This window comes from Coccinella septempunctata, chromosome 3 (genome assembly GCF_907165205.1).
Source record: "Coccinella septempunctata chromosome 3, icCocSept1.1, whole genome shotgun sequence".
NCBI classification, from domain to species: domain Eukaryota; kingdom Metazoa; phylum Arthropoda; class Insecta; order Coleoptera; family Coccinellidae; genus Coccinella; species Coccinella septempunctata.
Genome location: NC_058191.1, coordinates 38858003 through 38885493, shown reverse-complemented (window position 1 = coordinate 38885493; position 27491 = coordinate 38858003). Strand labels below are relative to the sequence as shown.

General features: G+C 37.0%; 1 protein-coding gene across 1 annotated transcript in view; it reads left to right on the top strand.

Annotated features, from left to right (window-relative positions):
• Positions 1 to 27491, top strand: part of LOC123309167 (protein dachsous) — a 283358-nt gene that overhangs the window by 221614 nt on the left and 34253 nt on the right. Inside the window, exon 3 of the mRNA XM_044892135.1 lies at positions 26757 to 26937. Within this exon, the coding sequence (XP_044748070.1) occupies positions 26757 to 26937 (181 nt within the window). The remainder of the gene's footprint in view (positions 1 to 26756; positions 26938 to 27491) is intronic.

Below are 27491 nucleotides of genomic sequence, written 5' to 3'. Positions count from 1 at the left end.
GAATTATCATTAGAGATCGAGACACTGCAGAAGAATCTTTGTTTCGTTGCTCCCATAGAATCCCATTTTACCCAGCGACCGCAATTATACGTGTGCAATCGTTTGAACTGGGTGAAAACAATTGATTTATCTACATAACTCGATTCACAAACCTCAGAACAAATTTCGGTGTTGAACTCAATCAACAGCGAAGAACAACAATATAAGATCGATAGATGATGGGCTGATGGGCATAAAAGGAAGAAAATGTTTGATGGAATACTGGCAATATTTTTTGAAAATGTGTGAAAAGTATTTGGCCTCAAAAATCTACCGTTAAGATGTTTGTACGAGTCAAAGACTCATCCTGTATAGTAACTCATCACATGGTTGTACAAAATTCTAAATTAAACTCTAGATTGTTTGTAACCGGTCAATATTTTGGATGAAATGCCGAAAAACATACCAATAATATGGAAATGACTGTCATTACGATTATTCTGATAATAAATAAGATTCCAGCATGACATTCATTCGAATCAATTCATAATAACGAAGATTATCGGTTAATTTCAAAGTGTCGTTCATTTACAATGAACAAATATCCATGTGGATAGTCCAGGATTTTATGATATATTGAATGGAAGAAATGGCCATTGGAGAGTTGTCTTAATGGCCACTAATTAATGATAGTTATCGATTTCCTATCCAGACACGGGTAGAAAAAAGCAATTACTTCATTTAAGAGACAGGATATTGTAATCTCCGTCACGTTTATAAATTTCGAAGTAAGCTCAGGATGAGGTTACATCAGATTGAAATGAGTTGAAAACATGGTTCTGTATCAAATTAGGTATTTGAATGAATAGGGTAGGTTTTCATTCAGTTCATAATGTCTTTACCTATGTAAAAAATAGTAAACTCTGTAAATAGAAAAGATTTTCAGCGTTTATCATCGGCAATAATTTCATTAGTTACTGATACTGATAACTGACGATTTTCATTGTTGAATAAAAACTGATTGAACGAGTTCTTTTAAGTTTTAAGACGTGAAAAAGATATGTTTCTTCAAGGATGAATGAAAACCACCATAGTTTGTTTCTGTCGGTTTTCTGGTTTCTAGGAAAAACAATATGGCTTTTGAGGAAGCTGTATCAAACAAGAATCAACCCTTTATTGATGAAGGGTGAGACTCTGACTCATAAAAATATTTCAACAGTAGATTCTTGAAGTCAAAAGAAACATTCTTTTCCTATACTTTTTTTACGGATTCGGCCCTGATAAAAAGATATAGCTATTTTAAGTTTTCATAATGAGCTATGCAACCCCTGGAGAAACAAAATTACCTTCAGACTAACAAGCTGTGACACTTCACATCTATGGATCTTGAACAGAGTTGGATTCAGCCAAGGTATCCCATTTTTCAAATTTCCCAGATACTTTTTAATTTTTTAACATCAAATTACTCGAAAAAAAAATTACTTGAAAACGGCGCATTATACGAGTAAATATGAGGAATACTTTTCTTTCACAAAACGTTCAAATATTCATTAGATAGAGTCTAACTTAGTTTCAAGAGTTGGGTCCATTAAATTTTTTTACTTTTGTGGTACGCAATGGTCAAAATGAAAAAACTGGAAGACGTGGGTGATTTCTTGTGTTCGATAAAGATTCATCAAATGAATGGAAAACTATATTACGAAATTCATTTCATTCGATAAAACCCTATGTGAGATAGAACTGAAAATATCATTTTTTATAGTTTTTCAACATCCTCTATCTTTTAAACCGAGCCTATTCGGAAAAAATGCTAAAGGAAAAGTGTGTTTCTTTTTTCTTCCAGAATCTACAGTTAAAATATTTGTACGAGTCAAAGACTCACCCTGTATGTTGTCTTCGACAACATCTGGACGCGATCGTAAAGTCGATTGAGATTTTCTTTGTGTTCTCATTCTGCATTTCAAAGCACAATAAATTCGTGTATACCCCCGAGATGTACAGCATTAAGAAATGTCCGGTTTACGTATAACCTTCATTCTTCACATTCCCCCAATCTACATCGAGGTGGACGCGCCAACACGCCCGTTTCCGAAATAAGAATCGGCACCATAACTTATTACGAGTTCGAATCTGAAAGGGTAATGCCTGCGGGCCCCCTTATTTTCGAGAAGAAATTCACCGAAACCAAATTCATTACCAAAATGGATGGTTTTATCGAACGGACAGATTTCCAGTCGGACATGGACGCATGTCCTGCCCGCATAATGGATGACATCCGAAGATGTCATCCCATTTTCGATCGATCATTTTTCGAGGTGGTTGCCGATAGCCAGAGGCGTATTCGGACCGAAGGAGAATTTGTGATCGAATCGACGAATCGATTGTGATATCCAAGTTGGGAATTCAAATGTAGATTGCAGCGACATGGTGATGACAGTTCGAACTGAAAAATGCTGTCATTGTCATTTTTGAAGGGGGATTTTGAGATTTTCGTCAAATAAATCCTTTTTTCTCAGTTTATAGATGTTTTTTTTCAATTGTGAAGATAGGTTGTTGAAACTGTATACAAGTGTGTTGATTACACGACTCTACAAAAAATTTTTCGTTCTTTGTCCTAGGACAAAGTTTATACTAGGATTTTCCGGTTAATTATGCACAAAAACGAAAAGAAAATACCTTTTTTTGGTATAAAGTTTGCTTTTGTGATAGTTGTAGTATTAATACTCATTCTTCATTTTTTTTAATAATTTTTAATAATTCAAAAACCGCGCGATGAGAGTGGTGTGTTTACCCTTACAAAGTGTCCCTAGTGGGCACTCGAGTCATAAACAACGATAAGGTGTTGTTTACAAGCCCAGACAAACTTCAAATGTCGTCAAGAAAGTGTAAATACGATGCTGATGCATTTTGTTTTATATGTGGTCAATTTATTATAATTCGTGACGTGAAATACGAATTAAAGACATTTCACGTTCTCTCTGAAGCCTATGAAGCATATTTTGACATTCCTGTTTGGAATCAAGACAAGCCATGGGCTCTACATGTTGCTTGTAGTTATTGTAAATGATATCTTTGAATCAGTCTCCTAAACACAGAAGCAAACATTTTCATGCCATATATTTTTTTTTTCGTCTAATTAGGATCTAAACTATCGAAATTTTATGCTTTGCAGTCAAAGTCAAATTTGGTGTTGACCCGTGTTATTATGAGTTTTAGGTCATAAAATGTCATGAAGTATTAGTATTTATGAGAAAAATTCCGACTATATTTTGAATCAGCTGATAAAAGAGAGCAATATTCTTTGAATCCGAACTTCTTGGCTCTTTACACGATCATAATAGAAGAAAATTGATTATAAGGAGAGCCACAAGTATGATATCTTGCCTTCTTCATTACATACAATGGCTAAAATTGTATCACTGAGGCTAGGAAAACTTGTCCAAGTTGAACTGGATTTTCTAAATGAATTTTGTGTGAATGCTATCGAAATTCATATGTATACCAACTTATTAGGTGGAAAAAGTCCTCTCTGGGGGAAACAGATTTGTTGTTTGTGTAAATCTTTTCATTTTTAGGTTATATAGTTAATCCATCTTCTATATTCTTCGTAACTAATCTGAAATGTACAAAAACTTCATTATGCTATATAGACGAGATACATTATGTCCTTAAACATTGACTAAACGTTCATTTCATCGTGGAAAAACTGACAAGCAAATTGTAATCGAAGATTTGCTTAAAGGATGCAAATTATGAAAACTTCACTAAGCTTTCCCCATTGTCACGAGATAGATGAAGATATTTTCAACAGATTAAGATATAGGTATTTTTCATGAAAACCCTTATTGAAACGCCAAAATATTCTTTGTTTCTCGGTATAAACAAACAAAAGTGTATCGACTTATTATTTAAAAAAATCGTCACCAGGGTGCGTATCGCCTGTTTGGAGTGTCCAATCCAAAAAACTCTACTGGATTATTCAGTTTCCTTCATTTTTGTATCATATCTCTTCGTTCTAGAATGATCAAGAGTGAAATGAAGAATAGTAAAGCCAGAAACTTGAAATTATTTTTGGGACATAGACTTGAAAAAATATATTCCTGAAAATTCTTCCTGATAAACTCATTTATACTGGGTGTAGTGTTTTCCACGTCGTTTGGTATACGATAAAATGGTAGAAATGGTAGAAATCTGACTTTGGGTTTCCGAATTGGCCGATGATCGTTCTGTCGATTCGAAAAATGGACAGATTTACATCTGGCCGTATAAAATACGGCCTCGGATAAATATTCATGAGTCGGCGGAGACATATTGGTGACTCAGTGTCGGCGGAAATTAATCTTTTGGCACCGAGATTATCACCTCGAGATCCACTGTCCAAACGACCATTTTTTCAGTGCATTCGACGTTATTTATCGCGGTAGAAAATTAACGACCTGCCATCGATCCCGTCCGCGATATGCAAATAAAACAATCAACGTACGTCACTGGCGGATTTGTGGACAGATGATGTTCCGTCGCTAGAATTCCCCTTGTAGAAAGCACAATTCGAATTTGTGGTGGATGATTTTACGAATGGGAGAATTTTTCGATAATCCACATACAGGGTGATGCACTGCTATGGCTTATTGGACATTTACGGAGAAATTATCATAAGTTTGTGCTGAGAATTTGCGAAAATCCCCACAAGCAAATTTTCAGCAAAAACTCATCAAGTATTTGATGGTCTAATAGACCATCGCGGTGTATCATCCTGTATAAAGGGTATCCCAAATTGCTTGGTTTTGGCACCCTTAGTACAAAAGAAAGAAAAGTGTGTCGTATTCCCAGTAAAAAAGTGTCTGCAGACAGTTTTTATCTTTCAGTTATTTTCGAAAATGAAAAAGTTATGGTGAAGTAAAAAGTTACACGCTGAACTACACTGCGCAAAAAATTAACGCACATTCTGAAAATCTCAATTTTAATGAAAGTTAACTCTACATTGACTTAATAACTTATTTTTTATGTTCTCTCGGGAAGGTTTTGAACGAAACAAGACACATCAAATGGAAGAAAAATTCAGAATTTCACCGAATCTTTTGTGAAAGAAGAGAAATGAACAATTTTCAAAATACTGAAATGCTGATTAGTGATTTAATACTTGGTATTTCCACCCCTTGCGTTAATTACAGCTCGGCAACGACGGTTCATACTCAAAATGAGTGATCTTAAAATGTTCTGATCTAATCCTTCCCAGATTTCTCAGAGTTGGATTCCTAAGTCAATAAGAGTAGCTGGATGATTTTCTGAACTTCTCAGCCTTCTATTGAGGTTGTACCAAACCTGCCCAATCGGATTGAGATCTGGACTTCTTGTTGGCCATTCCATACGAAAGACTTCAACCTCTTCAAGGTACTCCTGAACGATGCGCGCACGATGGGGTCTGGCATTATCGTCCATAAAAATGAAATTTTCACCAATGTATGGGGCAAATGGCACTATGTGCTCTTCAAGAATGTTCCTTATATACTTATCAGCATTCATAGCTCCATTATCAACGACCACTAGGTCTGTGCGAGCAGTTAAAGATATTGCACCCCATACCATAATCGATCCTCCCCCGAAACCAGTAGTATTCAGGAAATTGCACTGAGCATATCTTTCATGTGGACGTCTGTATACAAGGGAACGTCGATCACAATGGTAGAGGCAGAATCTAGACTCATCTGTGAAGAGAACTCTTTCCCAATCGGCCTCTTCCCAATGGATATGCTCTCTCGCAAAATCCAAACGCGCCCTTCGATGGGCTGGGGTAAGAGCTGGGCCTCTTGCCACGACACGAGGCCTTAAATCATATTCTCTGAGGCGATTTCTTATTGTCTAAGTGCTAATTCGCACCTCATGAGTTTGCTCAAGCTGAATTTGAAGGAGGCGAGCGGTTGCAAACCGTTGTCTCAACGAAGAAACTCTCGAGTAACGTTCTTGAATGGCAGTTGTTACCCCTGGTCTACCCTGTCCTGGTCTTCGGACATTTATACCTGTCTCCTGAATCGCTGCAACATTCTGGACACACTTGTATGGGAAACTCCAAACCTTTCTGCAATTCTTGTGTATGTCCAACCTTCTTCTCGCAAAACTACCGCTTGGGCACATTCCTCTTGGGTCAAATTGCGTGTTTCGCGTTGCATAGCGATCGAGTCTAGAAAATCAAACGAAAGAAAAACTATTGACCACTAGAATTGGTCGAGAACAACTGATTTTAGAATGGAGCCAATACATTCAAAATCTGATAATATCATCTTTTTTTATTCCTGCTGGGAAAAAACATCTGTATTGAAGAAAACAGTTGAAATTGGATAACATATGCATGCATAATTCTGATAAAAATAATTATCATTGAGAACACCTTCAGTTGTAGAATAAATTCGAGATTTCCATAATGTGCGTTAGTTTTTTGCGCAGTGTATCTTTGGTATTTATACGGAAATTTCAGCGGTGAAATTATAATTTTTTCCACAGTTCCATTCCAAACGTATCTTCAACCAAAAAACCAACAGTTAAAATCCCTGGGACAAGATTCACAACTAATAAACACGTCCGTCTGTATTCGGAACAATATATCAGCCGGCAAATAGACGAAAAGTTAGTTAAAAACCAATATTCACCGATGCTGTTATTATCGCCCGAATGATCTCCATTGTACCTACACCGAGTGATGAGTATCTCCGTATACTACATACGCCATTATCAGCGAATTTGATCGGAAGAATTCCAACCGCGCCTATTGAAAACGCCTAGTTAGGACCGCAGTTAAGCTGGAAGCTCGTTTAGGACTTTAATGACTAGGTGTCCTTTCATCTAGCGATGAATGGAGGCATGGTCAGCTCAAGGTGGAGAAGAACTGATCATTTCCGTCCATCTAGCGTGTGTTTTGATAGGTCGATTCGATGTAGATTGATGGCCCAATATTTCGTGGATATATTGACGATCTTATGTGTTATTCATCATAGTACCATATCCTTCAGTTTTCTAGTCATAAGCCCGAATGGAAGCCTGAAAGAGACTCCAATGAAAACTGGGGAGACCCAAACTCTGGGTTAAGAGAGAAACCTCAAGATCCACCAGGCTATTTCCAACATTTTGGATAGTATTTTGTGCGGATGAGATCATCCATCTGGTATTGAAAACATCATTAAGTTTTTCGACCAGTTTAAACTAGGGGAAGTTGCAGTTCCTCAATATTTACCGCTCGTATTCCACTCAATTTAGATTTTATCTGAGCGAGACCTCGTTAAAAATTTTTCATGTGATTAAAAACTCAATAAGTAATTAGATAGTGAAAATTAATCCGACTTTATTACGGTGTTCAGTCGATTTTTCTCACAACCGAGCATGTATTAGGTCTCCTCTCTTTCTTGCTGAACGTGTAATTATTGCCTGCTTATAGCGAAAATAATGATATAGAGCGATCTGGATGTTTATGACGGTATAGTCAACAATTTTTAATTTCGACCTAGACATCGGGATTGTAGCGGAAAATATTCAATTTAACGACTTATTTTTTCAACTCACAATAGCGCAGGATGACGCAAATTTCGAGAATTCGAAATCGAGGGACGCTTGAAATTTTAAACATTTGTTATACAAGGTGAGTCATTGATGAATGGGCGAAAACTAAGGATAGATAGATGACACGGAGGTGTCTCCAAGGGTGTCTCAGAATAACCTATGTTTGGAGGGTCTATCTCTCTTTTCAATCAAGATACAGAGAGTTTCATTAATTTTATCAATTTCTTCAATTACCCATAACTTTCGAACCAGCCTATATATTTTGATCCTGGAACTTCCGCATGCGATTTCAATACTAAATCAATCTTGTCAAATCTGAATTTCAAAAAAAATTTAATTTCATTCGGTATTTATTAATTTTACTGATTCCATTTAATTTTTTGTGTCACAAAAGTGAAATGCTTCTTAAACAACACCTGGGGAATGATCAGAAAGAATAGATTTTCGCGATGGTCCCCCTCATTCATCAGAGGCAGGATCGCACCGAAAGATCGGAGGGAATAAAAGTCAGCAAACGTGTAATTACTTCCCTGACATGAAGCAGATAATAATTGTGATTTCTGCTCAAGTTTTAATTAAGGAGATAGTAATATTGGCGGAGAGAGGAGGAGGTCGTGAACCCATTCGGGATGCTGCCGAGATCCAATTTAAATTTCTTAATTAATGGTATTAAGGACTTGCGGGTCTGATTTAATTAATTGAACATCCAAAAAGGCGAAAACCAAAACCTCATTGGGCGACCATCGGGCTTCTACTTCTGACGATTCCGCAGCTTCTTCCCTGCATCCTTCGCGCAGAGTTTTTCACGGGAATTTATGGAAGAGCTTCCTTCGAATCAATCATACGCATAATAGATATTTTCCCATCAAAAGCGTGTCACTTTTCCGTGTTATCACGAGCCTCCTAATGTCAATTTTTGTAACTAAAAAGTTAATACACTTTTGTTTGTTTACATCGAGGAACGGAGAATATTTTGGTGTTTCAATAAGAGTTTTTATGAAGAATATATCTTGATCTGTTGAAAATATCTTCATCTATCTCGTTACAATGGGGGAAAGCATAGTGAAGTTTTAATAATTTGCATCTTTTGAGCAAATCTTCGATTACGACTTTCTTGTGAAGATGTCAGTATTTCCTATTTTCCACGATAAAATGAACATTTAGTCAATGTTTAAGGGCATATGTATCTCGTCCTTATAGAATGGTACATTTCAAATAAGTTACGAAGTACAGAAGGTAAATTGACTAACCTGAATATATAACCTCAAAATGAAAGGATTTACACAAAAAACAAATCTGTTTTCCTCAGAGAGGACTTTTTCAACCCAGTAAGTTGATATACATATGAATTTCGATAATATTCACACAAAATTCATTCAGAAAATGATCTCTGATTCCCAGTTCAACTTGGACAAGTTTTCTTAGCATCAATGATACAAATTTAGGCATTTTGTTTATAACGGAGATGACAAGATATCATAGTTGTGGCTCTCATATAATCAATTTCCTTCTATTATGATCTTGTAAATAGCCAAGAAGTTCGGATTCAAAAAATATTGGTCTCTTGTGTCAGCTGATTTGGAAAACAGTTGGAATTTTTCCCATAAATACCTACTGATACTTCATGACATTTAATGACCTAAAATTGATAATAAGTAACAATAAACCTGAATCTAGTTTCGATAACCAATCTTCAAAATTGAGAAAAAACAACTATAAACTGAAAAAAAAAGGATTTATCTGACGAAAATCTCAAAATTTCCTTCAAAAATGACAATGACTGCATTAACTTTTTACTTCGAACTGTCAACACCATGTCGCTGCAATCTACACTTGTAGCCACCCTTTTTGATTCAATTTAAAACCGTTGGCATTCGTATTTTGAATTACATGCACAATGCATACATTTCCGCACCACCCCTTAGATGTTGTCCTCGGACCATTTAACAATTAATCACCTTGTACACAATGTGAGTCTTTGGCTCGAACGAATATTTCAACAGTAGATTCTTAAGGTCAGAAAAAACACTTTTTTGATATACCATTTTCCCAATTCGGCCCTGATAAAAAGATAAAGCCATTTTAAGTTTTCATAATGAGCTATGCCACCCCTGGAGAAACCTTCCCTTCAGGATAACTAGCGAAATCTGTGATACTACACATCTGTGGATCTTTTAAACAGAGTTACATTCAGCTAAATCACCCAATTTTCCGAATATCACAGATATTTTTCATTTTTGAACATCAAATTACTCGAAAACGGCGCATTATACGAGAAAATATGAAAATTGCTTCAATTTCACAAAATGTTCAAATATTCATTGGATATCGTCCAACTCAAATTTAAGAGTTGGGGTCTTTGAATTTTTGGTATTTTTATGGTACGTAATGGTCCTAATGAGAAAACTGGAAGACATGGGTGGTATCTTGTGATCGAAGAAGATTCATCTAATGAATGAAAAACTATACCTACTCAAAAATTCATTCCATTCGATAAAACCGTTTGTGAGGTAGAACTAAAAATATCATTTTTTTATGTTTTTTTAACAGCCTGTATCTTTTAAACCGAGCCGATTCGAAAAAAAAGGTAAAGGAAAAAAGTGTTTCTTTTGACCTCAAGAATCTACTGTTGAAATAATCGTACCAGTCAAAGACTCTCCCTGTATAAATGCGCCCCGCGCTTCATACAAGCGACGAACAAAAGTAACACACATCGGTCAGTGTGTATCACTCAGTGAGGACTTCATTTTAATTCTAGTTCAATTATGAATGAAAACGATGCTCGCAACGTCGTCCGTGGGTAATTTCGAACAGCGAGACCCCATTACCGCAATGGCGTTTTAATGCCGATATTTATTGATAATGGCGGAACGCATGCGATCCTTAATGCGATATTGCTGCGCCCCGCCGAGTGCAGCATGATTCTCCCAAACCTCCCGTCGGATGGGCCCGATGTCGGTTTTAGGTGATTCCGATGCCAAAATATTGGCCGTTCTCATTTGCATCCGACAAAGTTATGGAACCGTCGAACGAGAACTGACGGGGCGCGATCCGCTTCGGCGGTTTTTGGGAACGACGATGGCCGTCGGAATAGGCGCTATCTTTAAGGCCCGTCCCCACTGCGGAAATTGGCTGGAGACCGATTGGTCGCAGAGGATTTTTCGCTGATAGATAATGGCGCCTTCTTTGATGAATCAGAGAAGGGTAAGGCTGCCCTCAACTTTATAAAAACAGTCGGTTTGCCATGAAATAATCTTGTTTTTTAGACCCGTTTGCACCAAACGCACTTAGTGTTAACGGCCGGTTTCATAATCAAACCTAAAGCCGCTTTAACTTTAAAGCTTCCTTTAACCCTACTAAAAATGACAGTAAAGGAAGCTTTAAGCTTAAAGTGACTTCAAATTTGATTATGAAACTGGACGTAAGTGTCCCTTAAAATGAACCCTTAACTTTAATTACGTTGCACCAACTGTAAAGTGACATTTAAATGGCTGAAGCTAGCCTTAAATTTAAGCGCTCCTGTAATGACCTTTTTTGCTGCTGTGGTTTTTCTAATAACGTCAAGTACCTTTTATTTGACAATCCATTTCATTATCAATCATAATGCTACTTCAGCAACAAAAAGTTGTCACTATTTGATAATAATATAATAGTTTACTTGACACTGACTGACAGGACAATAAAGTTAGGTTAATGAAATGACAACGATCATCGGCAACCGGCCAACCAATGAAAAGGCTTTATTGGACTAGAATGAAGTTGCACCAAAATAAAAAACTGAAATATCACTAGATATGAAAACTTAAGGGCCCCTTACTTAAGATTCTGTTAAGCCGCAGTCGTGCAACTGACAATAAAATTAAGCGTCCATTAGCTTTAAACTACGCTTAGTTAAGTACTCATTGTAAGGGGGATTGGTGAAAACGGGCCTCAAAACGACAGTACACCTTTTTTTTACCGCTGAAAAAACGCTGAAAGTTCTCGTCAAAGAGACAATAAAGAGTGCTATTTAAAATTGAGACCCGGACATTCTTAGTGTAACCCTGATCTTTCGAAACCGACAATACAGGGTATTCCTAAATTGGAGGTACAAACGGAGAGAGGAGGTCCCTTGGGTAATTTTAAGAAAGAAAAGTCTCATAAACATGAGACCGAAGACGATTCGTTCGTCAGATACAGGGTCTTTAAAGTTATTCATAAGATATTGAACTGAAATTTGGCATAAATATTATAATTGATAGTTTACACCATGTGACAAACCAATTTGTATAGCAAATTTACAGGGTGATATTTTTTCTGTAACACTGTCCCCTTTTTTGTGAGCCACTGTTAATTTGAAAAAATTGAAAAGAGGCTTCGTTGTATTACTTAACTTTATGGTCTCCTGTATCTTTGTCGTATCTGCTACCGATTTCGAGAATAAAAAATTTGAACGATTCTCTCGAAGTCCTCAGAAAAATCCAGATTGTCTTTATTAGATATAAATCCAAAAATGCATCAGATGCATTTCATCTTCGGGTTGATATTTTCCAATGAATTGTCGACTAGAATCAATAGCTGATGTCGAAACGTCTTCAACTTTCAGACGAACAGAATATCCAGCATTAACTCTTCTCAAGCAACTGAATAATTTAATTTTTCTCCACAGCAAAAATGAATATTTAAACTCTGATGATCTCTTGTACTTTCCATGCCAATAAGTAGATAAGCAGATAAGATAAGCAATGCCTTCAATCAATTTGTCTGAACGTTTATTTTGTTTCTTCTGAAATTGTTTAGTATTTTCACTCCCAGTCTTTGGGATTGAAAAATTGAAATAATCGATTTGTCAATTGACAAACTACAATTTTATAAGATTTTCAAGAATTCGTCTGATGAAGGAGTCTGATAAAGACCCGAAACTTTACGAAGTTTCTCTATAAAGTTCCATTTTTCGTTCATTGTCGGGCAACATTTTTTCTCTGATTCTCTGATTTGCTCCTGATGAATCAGTGCAAGAAATTAGCACTGCAGGAGCAAATCGATTATTTTAGTTTTTTAATTTATTTTGGGAAACTGGGAGTGAAAACCCTAATTTCGGAAGATGCAGAGTCCTCCCAGATTGAATTTCAATCGATATGTGTTAATTTTGTTCATCACATATTTGCGTATTCATTTTTTTTCTGAATTGAATTCACATCGTGAGAAATACATAATTACTAATATCTCTATGTAGAACGTAAAACATAGCGCTGATTCGAAACCCAAAAATGTCTTGAGAAGCGTCATAACCTCACATTTTCGTATTATACGGTGTAGAATGTGTCAAATTTTCATCTCCAAAAAGTGAATGGAGTATTGAAACACTATTAAAAATACAAAAATACAAGTTGAACATATCCAAGAAAGGAAAGAAATGAAACAGATAAATAATGCGCAACGAAAACAAGTTATTATAAGTCCCAAGTGTTGATTAACTAATAAATATCCCCCTTCACTGGACATAAAACAAACAAATAGCGAAAAAACGATAGACTTTATGACACCCGGGACAAGTATTGCATAAAAAACGATATTGTGCAATAAATGTCATCGGTAATTGGCATATGCAAATGAGAATAAGGCAATTTGTGGGCTTCCGCAACAAGAATACGGACCAGAAATGATCGCGATCGCGGAGAGAAGTCGCTAAAATATTGACCGCAAACCTCTTTTAACCGATTTGACGGATGAAAATTGCCGCACCGAGAGTCGGTTCGATCTTGAAAATAATAATTTCCGAGGCTGGGATGGACACTTTATTTCATTGCGTTCCCCCCTTTCAATCGCAGTGCCTTCCTGAAAATCTACATTTCTTGGATTGAATTTTCTGTTAGGACAAGTGCCTAAAAAGGCATGACGAAGTAGATCTGAGAGCTTAGTGATAACTGTTCTGAAGGACGCAGCAGATTTATTGCACCATTTTTCGGAGAGTAGGAATTTTCACGATCGCTCAGGCACGACGTCATTTCATATTTTCTCGTTTCCTTTTCGTGATCTCCATTGTGAATCTGTCGTATTTTTCGTTACACTCGACTAGGCCAGCAGCCTTGCGACTTTTTCAATCTAGCCACAAGCATAAACGATGTAGATAATGCAAGAATGTGCGATTGTTGGAGATAAAACACTGGCTCTTGGTAACAACTAACACGGTAGCTAGTGGCTTAGAGCCAGGTCTGGCATGAAGGGACTTCCTGAATATCGGGACGCAAGATCAGATTTTGTTTCACCATTTCTAAGTAGGTGCGAGGCCTATTTTCGTGGTGCCATTCTGAAACATTGGGAATTTGGAATTTTCACCAATGCACCGAGATAATTCAATATCAATTGGAATCATAGGACTTCTGCGCATTGGGACGGACGTGAATTACCGAGATAGATTGGTGGATGATTTGCCAGATATCTGTTATCGATCGACAAAGCGCATGAGCTTGATAACTGAACCCTCGGTCCCTGATGCCACGTTGTGGGGATCATTAGAATCGATTCTAAATCATGGTTAACTGATTCAGAATAGGCTCAGAACAAAGTTATTATACTTTTTCAACCTTTTATTGACTACATTTTATTCTCAACTAACCAAGGACAGAATAAGAATTTTCATCTATGTATGTTATAATTTCGATGTTTTCGAATTGTATACCTACTTCATTTTGCTGAATCTGGGATGAATTTAGGTTTGAGGCTTTCTCTTGTGTACAGTGTACCTCTATTCAATTTCGATTACGCTTGAATAAGTCAAAAATCAAGTGCCAAACTACATTTCTTCGATTAGAAGTTAATCCTGGTAGGTATGATGAGAATTATTCATGAATAGGTTGTTTTTATCAGAGGAGACTTTCTCGAAAGTCGAAAAAATGTTAGTCGCTCTGAGATAACGCATTCTGGAACTTAGCAGATTCATCCATCAATCAAAATCCGGCGAGCACCTCCGCCAAGCCTCCTCCGATCCGTTCCTGCGTCTCGCGGTCAATGTTTTACGATTTTGCGCTAAGCCTGACACTGTTGCCACTTTGCATTTCAAATTCGAGTGTTTTTACGTGGAGTTCGTGCCAGATCGAGGAGAGATACTTAGCATAAAGATATGTATTATCCGAGTCTTACGCTGGGCCTAGCACGGAGTGAGTGGCTGCCTCAAATGAAGATCTATTGGGTTCTATGTGCCATGGCATATCCTCCGTGGGAACATCGGCTTCGTGGATTGTTACGGAACTGTCCAGAAGGGGATTGAATCGGTCTATTTCGCCGTATACGAGGATATATTGAAAAACTCTTAGCCTCCAATAGAACTAAACAGAATTTCAATGTCAAAATATTTTATTACTCAACATATTCTCCTCTTAATTGGATACATTTATTACAGCGAACCTGCAACGTCTATAGACCTTTCAAAAAAACTGTTTCTTCTTGTTCTGCAAACCAGACCTCTACAGCTTTTATTACCTCCTCGTTGCAAGAAAATTTACGATCTTTTAAACATTTTTTTCAGTTGAGGACAGAAATGATAGTCGGATGGAGCCAAATCTGGTGAATAAGAGGGGTGTTCTAGTAATTCAAAATCTAAATCACGAATTTTTTGCATGGCAACATGAGATTTGTGTGCAGGGGCGTTGTCCTGCCAAAACAAAACACCTTTGGATAGCTTTCCGCGTCTTTTCTCTTTAATTATTTCCCCTAGGGTGGTCAGTAATGTCGAATAGGGATCTCCGGTTATTGTTCTACCCTTATCCAAAAAATCAATCATGATTACTCCATGACAATTCCAAAAAACCAAAGCAAGAACTTTTCCAGCAGATTTTTGGACACGAAACTTCTTAGGTCTTGGGGAACCAGAGTGTCGCCATTCCATCGATTGTTGCTTTGTTTCTGGATCGTAGAAATGTACCCAAGTCTCATTCATAGTAGCAACTCGGTTCAAGAAGTCTACAACGCTTTCAAATCGAGCACAGATCGAACGTGATGCTTCTACCCTTGCACGCTTTTGGTCAGCATTCAAACATTTGGGGATCCATTTTGCAGCAATTTTTCTCATGTCCAAATTGACGTGAACTATATGAAATATTCAGTGCTTCAGTTTGAGCCCAATTCGACGGTCTGATAAAATCATGTCATGAACTGCATCGATATTTTTGAGGACTGACACAGAAACTGGCCTTCCCGATCATCTTCAATTTAAAATTTACCTCTTTTGAAGCTTGCAGTCCAATTTTTCACGGTCGCATACGAAGGACGTTGATCACCAAGGTTATTAAGCATATCTTCGTAAATATGCTTACCTCTTAACCCTTTTGAATACAGGTACTTGATGATGGCTCGATACTCCAATTTTTCGATATTGAAAATTTCGGTGTACATCTTTTTTCTTTAAATCATTGCGTAACTCTGGTTTACGTTTTTGACCTCACACTTCACACTTCTAATGAGTTATTGTTCGTTGTAAGCCGAATATGAATTGCTGACTGAATGGCGTTTTGATGTAAGAAGGTTTTCATTGGTACTTTGGTTCTGTTCGGAATAAAATCAGGCAACAAATCAACAGAACGAATCACGTTCAAACCAGGCCCGGATCTACGATTTTTTCTGACCGGGGCAAAAATTCATGATGGCGCCCCCCCCCCCCCCCCTTCTAAGGTTCGTAGGAAAAATCTAATTGCATATTCGTCATCGCTTTCAACCCGAGTTATTTTTTTCACTAGTTCGAGGTCGTATAGATTATGCAATTCGATTTTTCCTAAGATGAGTACTTTCGGAAAAAAATCACTCTTATTTTTTTCCCATTGTTCCATCAGAAGATATTTCTTCTCATTATTCCTTTAAAAGTTATTCTTTTCCCAAAATACTCCCAAAAATTGCATATTCGTAATCTACGACCTCGAATTAGTAAAAAAAATGACTCGGGTTGTCATCGTTCGAAAAATAAAAAAGTTTGTATTTACAAAAATGTCGTTTGCAACCCGCCCTCGTCTATCGTTTTTACCCGCGCTTCATGAACGAAATTATTCCGAACAAAAATTTATTTTTTTAGCTATATATGTCGACCCGGATCATTTTACATATTAATTCAAGGTCGAAGATCACGAATATGCAATTAGATTTTTGGAGGATCTGTATTTTGAGAAATAAATCACTTTTAGTGCAAAATTTCGGAAATATTGGTCAACTTTGAGGAGCTGTAGCAGCTAGAAAAAAGGCACTAGTCATATGCTGTTTTTTTGGTGCTGAATTGGTTCTTTGCAAATATAAAAATCCACACTTCATTCATCTATCACGAACAGTTCAGATTTTATGAATTTTTCCGCGAAGGTCCAAAATTTCCGATTTTCCATCGACCATAACTTGAAAAATGATTTTTTTTTTAAATATCTGTTTGCATATTCGTGTTCTACGCCCTCGAATTAGTGTACGGAATGAAGTCGGTTTTGATCGGAGACCAAAAATATTTTTCAAAAAATCGCCAACTCTGTATATATTTCATTTTGTGACAAAATTTTAAAACACTCAATTTCGTGAAACTTTTGTATAAGACATTTTTTTGTACCTCTCTTAGTAACAAAGTTAAAGGGGGGCTCATATTATGGTGAAAAACTCGGTACATCTATGGAAAATTTGAAAAAATTTCAATCTTACCGATTTCCACCAAAATTGGTGTTTTTACTAAGGCATAGATTACGAATATGCAACCAGAATTATGCTGAAAGGATTAGTTTTCAAGTTATTGTCTATAGAAAATCGGAAATTTTGGCCCTTACTTCCAGATGAGAAGGCGATGAGTCGGCAGGCAAAGAAATTACTGCTTGCGACGCAGTGTGAACATATCATATCTTTCAACCTATTTCACCCAAGTGTGGCGGTCATTCGTAGATGACTGAATAATATGCAGTTAATTGATCCCTCATTGATTTTAGGCATAGTGATGATATATCATGTTTCCATTCTACACTTTCCATTTTAGAACTAGGAAATTAATTTTTTGCGAGAAAATCAAAAGTAAAAAAATTTTAACCTCTGGTTGATTTTGGCGCCCCCTTGAGCTGGCGCCCGGGGCAAGCGCCCCGCTTGCCCCCCCCTAGATCCGGGCCTGTCAAACTTTTCCTTATTGTGGATTGAATGGGCCGGAAATTCAATCCAGAAGTCCTCTCGTAATTCCTCAAATTACAAGTTACCCGGCGTGGAAAAAATAACTGATAATCTCTGTCCGATAAAAATCACCATCGTGTGGTTAATTCAGGTCGATCGGGGTAAAAGTGTGACACGCCGTGGAATCGTAGAAATGGCCTCGGGCGGGATGTGTTTAACCAGCTCTCATCAGTCGGCAGATTCCGGATAAAAGTGCATCGGCATATGTTCCCCCGGGGGAGCTACTGTACCGACACTCCCTCCAGAGGATCTCAAAGATGGTAAGATCGAAGCTAATGAGAGGCGAAGATAATGGGGAGATCGCTCAGAGTATGATCTATATCGAGTGTAGGATTTCCAGGCCACTCGCCATAAAAGGTCATTATGAGACCGAATAAATAAACTGCACAAAAATTAAAGTAGTTATTCGAGAGGAAACTTTAATTTTTGCTGTATATACCACCTGGAGAGGCGTATATTTGCGTTTTTCATACACACAAAATATGGTCCTCATGACACTTAATGAATCCATCAAAAAAACGTTCAGATATTTGTTAGATAGTGTCCATTTTAGTTTCAAGAGTTGGATTCTTTGAATTTTTGGTATTTTTATTGTACGTAGAGTCATTCGGGGCAACTGTGCGCACTTTTGCCTTTCAAGCCATACCCTGTTTCAATGTTGAAGCTAGGAAAATTGAAACATATTCATAAGATAGAGAATTTCCTAATCTATAAAAAAACATCAAAAAGCAAACAAACAAAAACGTTTTCTTTCCGCAAAAAAGAATTTAATAGAGAAAGTCGGAGTGCGTTCACATGCCCCGTATTGCGGGTAAGTGTGCGCACCCTAACGGGGTAAGTGAACGCAGTGCTTAGTGAACCACACAATCAAAACAAATTACAAAATAATGTCATCAAAATGTTACAATATTAGAGAAATGCTGTTTATTGTCAATACAGAAGCGCATTTTTACAAGCAGTGCATTATTGTTCGTGCCACAATTCTTGGTGAACACAACACTTGATACATTTCCCTGTTGGTGGCTCTTCATATTTTTCTGAACAAATAGGACAATATTGATCGAGTCTTAACCAATAAAATCAACAATGTCATAATTTATTCCTCACTGAACTAATGCCCATATAATGAATCTATGCGCACACTTACCCGCGCACACTTTCCCCAGTAAGCCAAAATTTGAATTGACGTTCTTATAGAGTTGAGCAGCTAAGATAACCTAAAATTTTTTATTATATATTTAGATTGATATGCCCATGATCGAATAAAATATTGTTCAACACTGAGGGACTCGGAACTTGAACCTGGTAGAATGTGCAGAAATGCTAAAAATTAACAAGAAAACTAGTGAATTTGATTGATTGCAAATAAAAAGTTAGCGAAACGTGGCACGGCGCACTCCTATGAAAAACTAATATGGCGATTCTGCGCCCTTGCTTCACCCAAATGAACCCCTCTTTCATACATTGCATAGTCGAGATATACGCACTGCGCACACTTACCCACTGCGCTCAGTTACCCCGAATGACTCTACTCGTAAACAGTCTAAACCTCAGAAAATATCCTCGAATAAAAAGGATCGGATCTGTGGCGGATCGCTAACGAGCTAAAACCCCGAGGATGCGTTTAAACCAGGCGAAATCAAAATTAAACCCACATATTCTCTAGATTCGGGCGACGATAAAAACAGACCATGTCAAAGTTTTCACATATCACTCGGTTTTTTCGTACGGCCACGTCTTTAGCAAGGAATGTCGTCCGAAAGATTGACAGTACAATGAATGGGTGTTACTTGCGGAGATTTCAACCAGTCCTGTTTTCTCGGAGAGAGATACCCATCGAAAGTTGCCTCGAAATGAGGTGCATGTAAAGCACACGCCTATCGATCCGAAAGGGTTGAATATCAAACGAGCTCTGCTGCTGCGATTCGAATTTCATCTTCAATTGGTCGACTGGCCCGGTTGGCCGTCACGGAGATACCGTCTGCGATTTATTTAATACTGCGTTTTTGCCTCCAGTCAATAACTCCCGATCCGATTCATCCGTTTCGAGTACCGGTAGGTACCGGATGACTGACTGCGACTAGTCTATTTCGGATCGAATTTTTACGCGACTTAGTCGGGGAATATAGGAAATAGGTTTTTTTCGATAAACGGCTTTTTCCCAAGCATTAGGTACCATTTTAACCTTAGAAATGAGCTACTTATAACAGGAGAGCAAACAGAAACTCACTTTCTCCATGCCATTCGGTGAACTAAGTATCATACAGGTTCGTACAAATATTTCAACAGTGGATTCTTGAGGTCAAAAGAAACACTTTTTTTCTCTACCATTTTCTCCGAATCGGCTCGGTTTAAAAGATACAGACTGCTAAAAAAAACATTAAAAAACTTGTTTTTAGTTCTATCTCACGAACGGTTGTATCGAATGATATGTATTTCGCAATATAGTTTTTCATTTATTCGATGAATCTTTTTTTAACACAAGATATCAACCACGTCTTCAAGTTTCGTCATTATGACCATCACGTACCATAAAAATACCAAAAATGTAAAGAATTCAACTCTTGAAACTAAATTGGAGGCTATCTAATGAATACTTGTACGTTTTGTAAAATAAAAGTATTCTTTATATTTTCTCATATAATGCGGCGTTTTCAAGTAATTTGATGTTCAAAAATTAAAAAGTGACTGTGAAATTGGAAAAATTGAGTTGACCACAACTATGTTCAAAAGATCCACAGATGTGTAGTGTTACAGATTTACCTAGATATTCTGAAGATAATTTTGTTTTCCCAGGGGTGGCATAGCTTATTATGGAAACTCAAACTGGCATATCTTTTTATCAGGGCCAAATCGAAAAAAAGTGTTTCTTTTCACCTCAAGAATCTACATTTGAAATATTTGTATGCGTCGAAACTCACCCTGTAGAGTTCTTCAAACGTTTTTCCAGGTGTGGCACAGCTCATTATGAAAACTTAAAATGACTACAGTCCCTGGCCAGTTTATTAGACGCACTGAGGATTTTTTTTATATTTACTGGTATTGCCCGAGAAAAAAGCAGAATATTTGAATTTCATTTCCACAGAATGTCAGTTTTATCTACGAGTCTCATTAAATTGTTCTATTTGGCATTTATTTTTGATGTTGTAGTATTAGTACTTAAGTATGAACCAGTACTATGTCTTCCAGTGCACGTCTTGCATTCTGCAGGTTCGGACGTTATTTCGATAATCCACATATGAAATCATTATCCTCGAATGCAGCAAACCGAACAATTCTGCATTGATAGTATGAAGCTCTCATAGCTAAATGCTTCTCAAACAATGCATCACATTGCCTATGAATGTCCGAGTAGGAGATTTTCTGGCACAACTTCTGACTTTTTGCATGCAACAGCGCGGTCCATCCAATGGCTTAACCAACTAGATATCGAGCTGTGATGCTACACATAATTTTGTCTGTACACTGTATTTTTTTTCTTACAATATTTTTATATTTTCTTGTGTTTGTGCATTTAACTGTGGATGTTTGTATACGCCATAAGCTAAATAAATAAATAAATAGCTAAATAGGGTGGCTCAGGAAAATATTAGAATTTTATGTTTAATCATCAATAAATCAATATTTTTTATTGAATATGATATATTATATGTGAAAACCATTTACAGATGAAGTTTATGTAACATATACATTCAATTTAATAATTCAATATTGAGATTTTGCATCGAATCAATGCGTCTAATAATATGGTCAGGGACTGTATATCTCGTCAATCACTTAAGTTCCAAAGGAAGTGAGAGATAGGACAAACTGAGAACGTTACAAAGTAAGTTTAAAATTTCCGATCTAGCGATAAACGGTTTGCATTTCATCTTGCTATGCGCTGCAAAATATTGGTCCTCAGTTGACCTTGTGGACGAGAAGGGGTCTCGCACTGAATCAGGGACAAATGACATTATAGTGAGTTTGTTTTCCTTGCCGACTAGATGGCGCTCAATTACTGAATAATACTCAGAAGCTCCTTAGTATTCAAATAGGGTCCGTCAATTCTAATCGTTTTTCATGGGAGTCGAACTTAGGGTGAATCTTAATGAATTCTTTATACTACGGTATCTTATTTGTATCAAATCTCTGATATTGTATCGAAACTCCACGAACCAAATGAAGGTATGTACGGAGCCGACGATGAGTGTCTTTTCCTTGGATCATAGAAACTTCCACGAAGCCCCAGACAAAAATGCGACCTCTTCAATTTATTCCCACAATCCTGGAAAGCACTCTCATTACAATACGAATACCGAGAAAATTCGAACGCTGACCGACGATCGTGACAGAACCCTACGAATACCAATTTTCAATCAAGAACCCGACAATCGAACGCAATCACCGATATCGCTTCACTGCCTACATTCGAAATATTCCAGCGGACACAACTGCGAGCGCCGGAGAACCGACCAAAAAGACAAACGGCGCGCAATCAATCAAAAAGTGTTGAGGAGTGGTGAAAATAGATTCCGAAAGTCATCGTTCGCATCTTCTCCCTTCAATGAACGCCTGGTCAATGCCAGAAGGCTCTAATAGAAAAGCGGTATCTTGATCTTGACGTGAGTATGCTGCTGTGCGGCAAAGAATGAGGTGTTTTATCGTACCATCTCACGAGAATTATGAATAAAAGTGATCGAAACACGTGTATCCATTTTTTTAACGGGTTCTCTTTCAATTCCCATAACGGCCATAATGGGAAGTATTATTTATATAATGCCTTCATTATTACTTCGAGTACTGACGATTCGAGCAATTAATTTATTCAATTAATCGGATGAAAGGGTCCTTTCATGAATGGAGTTTATTCACTATCGAGAAAAACGTTCCATGTGATAAATTTTTTTGTTGAAGAAGATAGAAAGTACCCTGTATGTTTGATAGTTTTCCCGTAGTGTATTTGGAGAGCCCGTGAAAAATATCATTATATTGATGGTCTTAAATTTGCTCAATGAATAAGTTTATTTTGTATATAGTAAATTGTATCGATCAGTGGAGAAATTTTTATTTTTTTTTGACAAACTACTTCATTTCGCTTATCAATATAATAAGAGAATCACCTGGGGTGTCTCCTTTTCATAGGGACACCCTGTATTTAGGCTCGTCTCCCAGGTAACCGCGAATCGTATTTCACGTACTTAACATTAAATCGCGTACTGGTATGGATGAGAAGACCGGTAAGCCTTTCAAAGATCCACCGATAATAAATCAGGAGATTGTCCGAGCTTTGCGAGAGAACTACTGACCGTTTCCGTCATATTTAGTCTCATTATGAATACAATTTCATAAATCGTTGACGGCGGATCGTTGTGAAGCTTAATGCACCTTGATTTCTGGATGCCTCCGGTCGCACCAGATCCAGGCCAAGTTGATGCGAGATCGCACGATTTTGAGGACGTTCTTTACCTGTTTACTTTCGATCTACAAGAAAAAATGGTGTGAAACACTTAAGAGGAATCAATGCCAATCCTTAATTCAGAAAACATTGCCATTTTGCATTGCTCATAGATTCTGTGGAGAGGGATTTTTTTTTAAACACTTAGATGGAAAGAAAAGGCTGCTGTGTCATCAAGACAAGACGTCCATTAAGTTCAATTAAAAAAAATCAACATTGAACATTGGTAACATTGGTTGTGAAGACAAAAATGGTATAAAATTTCTACGAAAGATAAAAAGTTCATTTACTTTTACTGAAAAACCAAATTACTCAAAAGAAAAAATGCTTCAATCAGATAGAAAGTCAAAGGATAAACGCCTTCTAAATTTATCTTTCGAGTGATTCTTATTGTTATCTAATGTGATGTATTTCTTTTTATTTTCTTCATTCTCTCGAATAACTGGTTTGAATAGTGATTTCGAAATCCTTAAGGTATAATTGGAATAAAATACAATAATAAGCAAAGTACCTACTGAAAAACTAACTTTGGTCATGTCATATCAGTCCACTAATGCGACTTTTTTTGTGTGTGAAAACTACACTCGACAAAATGGAGTTGCAGAAGAAACAGAACGAGTTTGTTTCATCGGTGAACAAGATCGAGAGCATCAAATCATCTGCTCACTCCGTATGGCACCTAGTAAAAACCCGACAAAAAAGGTATAAGAACGTTGGCAGTATCCAGTACGAGAGTACACTGGTGAGGTTAATTATGACTGATAATTGTGAATAACTTAAGCCATAAATCAATCGAGGGACCACCAATGGACGAAGCGTTGACCATATCGCGATGAGCGGTGATGCATTCTAGCTCAGCGTGCTGGATAATTTGGTGAGAAGAAAACGTCAAATTGGCAATTTCAATTCGAAGCAGGATGCTTCCTTGATAGTGGGTCGAACTTTCAGAAGAAATTACATTAATTTCGTGAATTTCAAGATCATATTTTGAAGCTGTGGCTGTGAAAAGCAATTTTTGATTTTTTTCTTAGAAGCCTCTGGATAAGACACAAGGAAAGAAAAAAATTCCATTCCTGGGATATCTCGAATTGCTTGGGCCCCATTCTCATATTTCCCGTCATTCTAAAATCAACTATACCTAATGTTTCTGAACATTCGGAACAAAGCTGGGTAGGTTCTCGAGTTGTCTTTCATAATATAACGTGAATCCTTTTAATTCTCCAATTATCGTCCTTCTACAATAGATTTGAGAGCCCATACCGGTAATTTCATAGCTCGTTCATCGTAATTCCGATTTGGTCCCTAATTTACCGCCAAGTTAGGCTGCATTAACGCTAATGCTTTCTGTTGGACGAGGTTCGGCTGATGAAGAAGGAAACAGCATCAATCATCTTCTGAAATGAATCGATTTTTGAAAATTTCAATTTCTGAGGTGTCTGTATCATCTCAAAAAGTCGCATGACTTCGATTGAACAGGGCCATTGAGCACTCAAATTGAAACCATACATGGAGGTCTGTATTGTTCGAGATATGGATAATTTTCGAATCTTGAGAGAAAGCTCTGGAAATTCATATTATTTCGGAGTTTGACCTGCCCTTTCGGTCGCCAGAACTCAATCTCATTGAACATGCTACAAATAGCTTTGTATCAATCTCCTCCACATACACCACAGTATATCCAGCAAGGCATTTTCAGGCTGTGGTTGATGTCACCGAAGTGACTGAAGTCATTTTTCCATTGTTAAGTTAACTGGTTTTGTACTACGAATACTAAGAGTGAATGTTCAACCAAAACTGTGAAAGTTATAAAGAAATGGGCAAAAGAATGAGTTAGATAACTGAAGATACATTTAGATTTGCCATATTTAATGGAATGGAAGCTTTCGAAAGCATCCTGAACTGGGATGCTTCTTGAAAGTGAATTTGGTGCTGACATATTTCTGGATTTTTGGGATGAGAGCAATAAAGAATTTTGTTATCAACGCTCGCGAGTATTTTGCACTTCTTCTGCACTTTTACTTCCACTCAAAATCATCTTAAGTTGCACCCCACTACCTCAATGGTTCTCAGCCTCCAAAACCATATTGAATCTCATTCTAATTTCCAATTGATTTTAACAGTTACCAAATTTTCTTTCCTTTACCGTATTTCGCGTCACACTTAATTTAAAATGATGATTCAACCGGAAAATAATCAAACTTGCACATTTGAATATTCATTATATTAATTTACGAGAGCACGACATTGATTATAAACATGTCGTTGTTGGAAGTAGGACTATCTATGCGATCGTTTGAGTTTGAGCCTCTCGGAGTGGTCGTGAAAAGTTGTTGGAATAGATCCTGCGAAGATCAAGGCGATTGATTAGAACAACGTGTAACGGTCGCAAACCCACCCATTTTCCGTTAATATGAGTTGAGCTATCATAATTTCAGTGCCACATTGTTTGCTCTTTGGAAGGACATTCCGGACTCGTATTGAAATTTGAATGTCTCTATTGCAACAATAGCACGCCGTAAAATGCATTACGGACGTTTATGACACTAACATTGGTGTAATTGTTTCATATGCTCACGTTCAAGAGGATTGTCTATTGCTCTGTATTTATACAATGCAGAATCTTTTCTTCATGTAGAAATTTGGTTTATTGGTTCCTTTTCATAGTCTACCATGAAATCTCGTCTTTGACTCGCAAAAATATTTTAACAGCAGATTCTTGAGGTTAAAAGAAGCACTTTTTTTCTAAACCATTTTTGGCGAATCGGCTTGGTTTAAAAGATACAGGTTGTTGAAAAACCATGAAAAAAATGTTATTTTTAGTTCTATCTAACAAACGGTTTTATCGAATGAAATGAATTTTGGGATATAGTTTTTTATTTATTCGATAAACCTTTTTCGAACTCAAGATATCAACCACGTCTTCAAGTTTTCTCATTATGACCATTACGTACCATAAAAATACCAAAAATTCAAAGAACCCAACTCTTGAAACTAAGTTGGACGCTATCTAATGAATATTTGAACGTTTTGTAAAAAGTATTCCTCATATTTTCTCGTATAATGGGCCGTTTTCAAGTAATTTGATGTTCAAAAATAAAAAATATCTCTGATATTCGGAAAATTGGGTACTTTGGCTGAATGCAACTCTGTTTAAAAGATCCACAGATGTGAAATCTCATAGATTTAGCCAGATATTCTTCATGTTATTTTGTTTTTCCAGGGGTGGCACAGCTCATTAGAAAAACTTAAAATGGCTATATCTTTTTATCAGGGCACAATAGAAAAAAATTGTATAGGAAAAAAGTGTTTCTTTTCCTTAAGAATCTACTGTAAAAATATTTGTAGGGGTCCAAGACTCACCCTGTATATTCATACCTTAAAAAAAAAGAACGAAATTCAGCATTATGTTGCCGATATTTTTTCGATAATCAGTCTTAGTACTCGCACGAAACTGCACTACACATCGACTTTGATGAATCGTTCCTTATACCCCAGACAAAATTGAAAATGCGCAAATTTGTTCTTGATTTTATCTCGCCGACCTTTTATTCTTATTTCGGACCCCTGATATATTCGGCAATACGTTCACCCGAAGCCTTTTCTCACCATCTTATTTATTTTTTTTTTTCGTTTTCAGATATCTGCGACAGATCCTGACTGCGGCGTTAACGCCATGGTCAATTACACCATCGGTGATGGTTTTGGAAAATTGAAAGAGTTCGAAGTTAGGTCCTCCACTGGGGAAATATGCATTGGCAAGGAGTTGGATTATGAGACGAGAAATTCCTATGAATTTCCAGTTGTCGCTACAGATAGAGGTGAGTTATATCCCTCTGATCTTCGAGGGTTCAGTTTTTAAGCAACTTGCTTATCAAAATCAGCGTTTCGAATGTTTATGTTCATAGTCATGTCATTATGTTCATTTTTTCACGGAAGACTTATATTTTGGGACAGATTTCTAAACGCGCCTCTGCATAAAAAGTATCATAAATAATTTATGATACTACCACCACATCCATCATCATGATTGATATTATATAAAGCTATATTCATGTCACTTCATGCGAAATGAATGAAAAGAGGGAAATATTTCAGTTCAATTGTCCATATAGATCACTCAATACTTGTAGTTCGACGCTGGATAAATGTTACCTCAGAAAATTGTCAATTCGCTCCATTTCCACTGTCGTACAATACCGGTACGGTCTATAAATACATTGTTTCCAACACTTTCGCATTCTTGAATATCTCAATGGTCACCTCTCATGAGAAATGACACCCGTGGCACGATTTTCGGTTCGTGATTCCAAGTTAAGAATGACATCGTGATTCCGGGTACGTTTTGTACATCTGCACTTCATAAATAGTTAAT